This window comes from Morone saxatilis, unplaced genomic scaffold (genome assembly GCF_004916995.1).
Source record: "Morone saxatilis isolate NCDOM2014 unplaced genomic scaffold, NCSU_SB_2.0 Contig3, whole genome shotgun sequence".
Lineage (NCBI taxonomy): Eukaryota > Metazoa > Chordata > Actinopteri > Moronidae > Morone > Morone saxatilis.
This window is the reverse complement of record NW_023339873.1, coordinates 3540246-3546398: the sequence shown is the minus strand read 5'-3', so window position 1 is coordinate 3546398 and position 6153 is coordinate 3540246. Positions and strand designations below refer to the sequence as shown.

At 39.9% G+C, this 6153-nt stretch overlaps 1 protein-coding gene across 1 annotated transcript in view; it reads right to left on the bottom strand.

The window, feature by feature from the left end:
- Nucleotides 1-5407, bottom strand: part of LOC118336879 (neuroblast differentiation-associated protein AHNAK) — a 14099-nt gene extending 8692 nt beyond the window's left edge. Inside the window, 4 exon segments of the mRNA XM_035673638.1 lie at nt 215-404; nt 495-4697; nt 4748-4899; nt 5242-5407. Coding sequence (XP_035529531.1) covers nt 215-404; nt 495-4697; nt 4748-4899; nt 5242-5407 — 4711 coding nt within the window.
- Between the last annotated feature and the right edge of the window lie 746 nt (nt 5408-6153).

Genomic DNA, 6153 nt, shown 5'->3' with positions numbered 1-6153 from the left:
CCATCAATTTCTGCCTCACACTCTAGTGGTTTCATATCCATAGCAATTTTAGGAGCTTCTGGGAGTTTGACTTCAGCTTTGGCTTCTGGAAGTGTCACATCCACATCTCTCTTTGAGAAGCTTAAATCGATTTCAGGTCCTTTTACTTTTGGCATTGTGATTCCAAACTTTGGCATTTTAAACTTGCTTCCTTGTCCATCAATTTCTGCCTCACACTCTGGTGGTTTCATTTCCATAGCAATTTTGGGAGCTTCTGGGAGTTTGACCTCAGCTTTAGCTTCCGGTAGTGTCACATCTACATCTTTCTTGGAGAGGCTTAAATCAATTTCAGGCCCTTTTACTTTTGGCATTGTGATTTCAAACTTTGGCATTTTAAATCTGCTTCCTTGTCCGTCAACTTCTACCTCACACTCTGGTGGTTTCATATCCATAGCAATTTTAGGAGCTTCTGGGAGTTCAACCTCAGCTTTTGCCTCTGGTAGTGTCACAGCTACATCTTTCTTTGAGAAGCTTAAATCAATTTCAGGCCCTTTTACTTTTGGCATTGTGATTCCAAACTTTGGCATTTTGAACTTTCCTCCTTGTTCTTCAAGTTCAACATCAGTCTGCAAAGGTTTGATTTCCACTTCAGGTTTTTTAACTTCCACCGTGGCAATGTCAGGAGCTTTAATTTCTACTTTAGCTGAAGGTTCTTTTAGTTCAACATCAGGGAGGTTGACATCTACTTTGGCTTCTGGTAGTGTCACATCAACATCTTTCTTTGAGAAGCCTAGATGAAATTCAGGTCCTTTTACCTTTGGCATTGCCATTCCAAACTTTGGCATTTTGAACTTGCTTCCTTGTCCTTCAACTTCAGTCCGCAAAGATTTCATTTTCAGTTCAGGTTTCTCAACTTCAGCCTTTGCATCTAGAGTCAAAACCTCTGCTTTTCCAAGACTGACATCAATCTTAGGGGCATCTGGGAGTTTGACCTCAGCTTTTGTCTGTGGCAATGTCACATCCATGTCTTTCTTTGATAAGCTCAAGTCAAATTCTGGCCCTTTTACCTTTGGCATTTTGATTCCAAACTTTGGCATTTTGAACCTTTCTCCTTGTCCATCAAGTTCACATTCAGTCTGCAAGGACTGCATTTCCAGTTCAGGGCTTTTAACCTCCATCTTGGCCTCTGGAATTGAAACATCTACTTTTCCTATATCAACCTCTGGAAGTTTGACATCAACGTCTTTCTTTGATGATCTTAAATCAAATTCTGGCCCTTTTACTTTTGGCATTTTCACTTCAAACTTTGGTATTTTAATCTTCCCACCATGACCATCCATTTCTGCTTCACACTCTGGTGATTTCATCTCCACAGCAATTTTAGGGGCCTCTGGAAGTTTGACATTGGCTTTAGCCTCTGGTAATGTCACATCTACATCTTTCTTCGGTAGGCTTAAATCAATTTTTGGTCCTTTCACCTTTGGCATAGAGAAACCAAGATGTGGCATTTTAAACTTGCCTCCTTTTCCATCCTGTTCAGTTCCTATTGAAGGGCCCTCAATGTCAATGTCAGGTGTTGCAATGGTAACCGCAGAGTGCTCCTCAGGGATATTAATGTCAGCTCCATCGATTTTTACATCTTTGTCCATATCAGGTACTTTTACAGAGACGTGTGGAGTACCAACACCAAATTTTGGTAGTTTGAATGTTGGCATCTTAAATTTTGATGGTGATCCTTCTGCATCCTTTTCTACACCTTTAAATTCAGGAGCTTTAATTTCTACTTTAGCAGTGTGTTCAACATCAGGGAGTTTGACTTCTGCTTTGGCTTCTGGTAGAGTCACATCTATGTCTTTCTTAGATAAGCTGAAATCCATTTCAGGCCCTTTTACTTTCGGCATTGCGATTCCCAACTTTGGCATTTTGAACCTGCTTCCTTGCTCATCAAGTTCACCATCAGTCTGCAGAGGTTTGATTTCCAATTCAGGAGTTTTGACCTTCATCTTTTGTTGTGGAATAGAGACATCTATACTTCCAAAAGTAACGTCAATCTCAGGAGCTTCTGGGATTTTCCCTTCAGCTTTAGCATCTGTTTGTTTGACATCAATGTCTTTCTTTGATATGCTTGAATCAAATTCAGGCCCTTTCATTTTTGGCATTTTGATACCAAGTTTTGGCATTTTGAACTTGCCTCCTTGTCCATCAATTTCACCTTCCCTTGTCATAGGTTTGATTTCAAATTCAGGTTTTTTTACCTCCATTTTTTGCTCTGTAATAGAAACATTTCCAAGGGTAACATCAACCTCAGGCACTTCTGGGAGTTTGACCTCAGCTTTAGTTTCTGGTAGTGTGACATCTACATCTTTTTTTGATAGGCTTAAATCCATTTTAGGTCCTTTTACCTTTGGTATGGAGATGCCTAGGTTTGGCATTTTAAACTTGCTACCTTTTCCCTCTCTTTCCAATGTTTGTATCTCTGCCCCATCAATATGTATATCCTTATCTACATCAGGGACGTTTACACTGACATCTTCTAATTCATCTCTGACATCTGGAAAGGAGATGTTAGCATTTGGCTTTGTAGCATCAAGACTAACACCAAAACCTGCAAGCCAGCTGCCACCATCCTTTTTGTTTGGTGAACCACCTACTGAATCAATGTATTCAATGCTGTCAATTTCAGGTATTTTGACATCAGATATGACTCTTCCAGTTTGCCCCTTGCCTTTTCTTGCTTCAGTTTTCTCTCCTTTTATGCCATCCACTTTTCGCTCATAGATATTTTGTTTTGGTAAGTCAATTCCAATGTCAGGGATTTTAATGTCTGGTTTTGCAATCCCAAAGCTAGCTGTTATCTTTGCCTTCTTTGATTTCTTCTCAGATTCATTTGGGCTCAGTGTAGCTGCAGAGTCATATTCCGATTTGATGCCCTGTGTGTCTTGTGCCTGAATAATGGCGACTTCAGGTGCACTTTCTTTTCCAGGTATTATAATATCATCTCGTTTATAAACCTCAGTTTTAATCTCTTTGTCACTTTGTTTTGCCTTAGTTTTGGATTTCTTTTCAGGTTTCTTTAAATCTACCTTGGTCTCGATTAAAAGTTCCTCTGAGGTTAAATCAGCAGATGTGATCTTTGGTAGTTTGACTGTAGTCTTGGAGATTTCTGGAGAGGCAGTTGTATCAAACTTAATGAAGTGTGTCTCATATTTTGTTTTGGTATCTACTACTTTAGTAGGCGTTTTCACTGATATTCTTTGTGCATTTGCGTCTATCATAATAATTTCTTCAGGAATAGGCACTCCTGACGTGTCAACCTTAGGTAGCTTAAATCCAGGCAATTTTGATACTGCCTCTTTCACGCTGTCAACATCAATTGACATTTGTACAGCTTCAGCTTGAATTTCTTCATAATGTCCCGTGAAACCAGCTTTAGGGTCTTTAATTCCTCTGGCTGTGGTCCTCATAGACATGTCTTCCATACCTGGAATTTCAATTTCTTCACGTTTGGGAAGTTCTATTCTTGAAAGGCTGCTTTTTGACAGTCGCTCATAAGGGTCTTCTTTCACTTCTGTACCATCAGTTGTAAGCTGCTCAATTTTAGTTGTGCATTCTTCAACATTCACATTCATTTTTTGTATAGTTTCCTCAGTGGCAAGGTCACCCAAGCCTATTCTAGGTAGTTTGAATGTGGGACCTGTCCTTGTTTCTTGTTTAATGTCCTTCATTTTTTCTTCACCTTTCTGTGGAGATTTCCGTATGAAGGAGACATCGGGTATATCAAGTTCCACCTTCGGAACACTCATTTCCATCTGTGTTGTCATTGATTTTGCTGAGATTACTCTCAAACTCTCACTGCTGATGATTCGGGTATTGGCATCAGGTGCTAGTTGATCCTGTAGTTTTGTGTGTGACTCAGAACTTGGGATGGCAGCTGATTTTTCAGGTTGATCTGGTATTTCAATACTTGCCCCGAGTGTTTTCAGCCTCTTTGGTGAGGATTTTGCTTTTGCATCTTTCTTGTTCACTTTATCCTTTCCCAAAATTTTCATTTTTAATTCAGATCGTTCTTTCTTCTTTTTCTTGCCATCAGGGGACTTGATACCAGAGGAGCTGTCTTTATCTGCCAGAGCCACAGTTAGATCTTCTGTTTTCAAAGTGCTATCTATAGTGATGAGTTCCACCTTGTGTTGAACAGTTTGAGGTTCAGTCAGTTTTTGATCATTTTGCCCAAGTCTTAAGTCTTCCACTCCTTTCCGATCCTCTGTCACATAGACTTCAGGTGTTTCTCCCGAGGGGCTTTCAAGGCACTCAGGTGAAAGCATGTCTGATGCTTCATGTGTCTGGATGATCTGCCCAGTTGTTGGTGTATCTGTGTCCTGGTCTTCAGATGAACTTATGCGGCCTCTCTTTGTCAGAAGAGAAAGCTTTATTTTATGCCTCTTCTTGCCTTTGAGTGCATCCTGAGATTTTATAGGTGACTCTGTGTCACTTGTGGTGGGGCTCAGCTCAAGCTTTCTCTGCTCATCCGCCTCTGAGGAACTGTGAGACCTTGTAAAGCGGGACTTCCGTCCTTTTCCAAAAGAGGGAAACTTAGGCCACGAAATGCGAGCATCACCACGCCTTTTGCTTTTTCCTTGCTCCCTCATCTCTGGAGCATAGATGTCTTCCTCCTGTCGAGAAACAGAAATATGAAATGTCAGTTATACTCCCAAGACTACCTATCACAAAGAGTCTGAGCAGACAACTTGAAAATAGTTACAGGGATGACGTCAGATTCGATGGCTGATTCAGTCTCTGTGATATCTGGTTTGCGTTTCAAGCAGAGCTTCACTTTGTACGCTTGAGCGTGCTCCAGTATCTGAATGGCATCTTCGTATGACACGTTGTCAAAATACACTGTGGCACTCAGAATCTGATCACCTGCGTAAACCAGAGCAAAAAGATTCCAGAAGCACTTAGATGAGAGGGCTGTCAGTCTATGAAACTGGAAGTGTTAAAAAAGAGTCAATAAAAATGAAAATAAAAGATAGAATATGATTAATTCATTAGACTTTTCATCTTACTTAGTTAAGGTAATGCATATGTAAGGTAATGCATATGTCATTACCTTAACTAAGGAAGATGAAACCCATGGCTGTTCCAATAGAATCAATTCTTCATTAGTCCCACATTTCTCCCTCAAATTAGTAAAAGCATTTTTAGTTTTCATTGTTATTGGATAGAAAATCTATATTTTTTTCTCGTTTCCAACTGCTTGTTTACCTTCTTTAAGTTTCAGACTCTTTGATGCAGGGGACTCTGGTACCACTTCCTTAATGAAGATCCCTTCTTTTCCCCCTCCACCATAAACGAGACCCTCTGCACATCCATCTTTGGCAGTTTTCACTATTACCCCAGACTCGGGGCTGGGAACTTCCTGCCAAAACATCAAAATAGAAAGGATAAAATCATTTTACCTTTAGCTGTGCTATTCTCTGCTGCAGCACAGCCTGGAGGGATTCACAGATACAATACAGAGAGGAGAAGGTGGCAATGTCTCACCTTCAGTTTACTCATCTTTGGAGTTGAGCGCATGGACAACATGGACCCAAGCCCAGACTTTTTAGTTTTCTTTCCACTCCCACTTTTGTGGTGTGGGTCATGCTCCGCTTCACACTAAAAGAAAAATGTAAAAGAATTCTTTCAATTCAACCAAAAAAGTTTATTGTTGCAGTCAGAGCTTCAACCTTATTTGAACACAAAAAGCAACAGATATTTCAGGCTTTTAAAGTATTAAGAGAGAAAGTTAATACACTATACATAAATTAATACATGGAAGTAGCTGAGTCGGCAATGTGCAACATTAAACAAAACAGAGAGCCCATGTTAATCCACATGTGTTGACATACAGAGCCTGATATTGTACGTTTGGGGTAGTTGATGTGTTCCCTGAAATTACTAATTTTTGCACATTCTTTCTATTAGTCTTACCACTGAACTTCGCTACCTACAAGTGTCAAAGGGAAGAAAACTAATGAATGGATGGTGATAATTCAATAACTACGTAATTTGTGGCAATAAAAACAACAACATATACTGTAAGTGGTACTGTTTCCTTGGAAGCTGTGTCTTCCTCAAGTTTGTGAATAAATAAAAAAAACGAAAATGTTCCTCCAGCAAAGACGTAGTTCATAG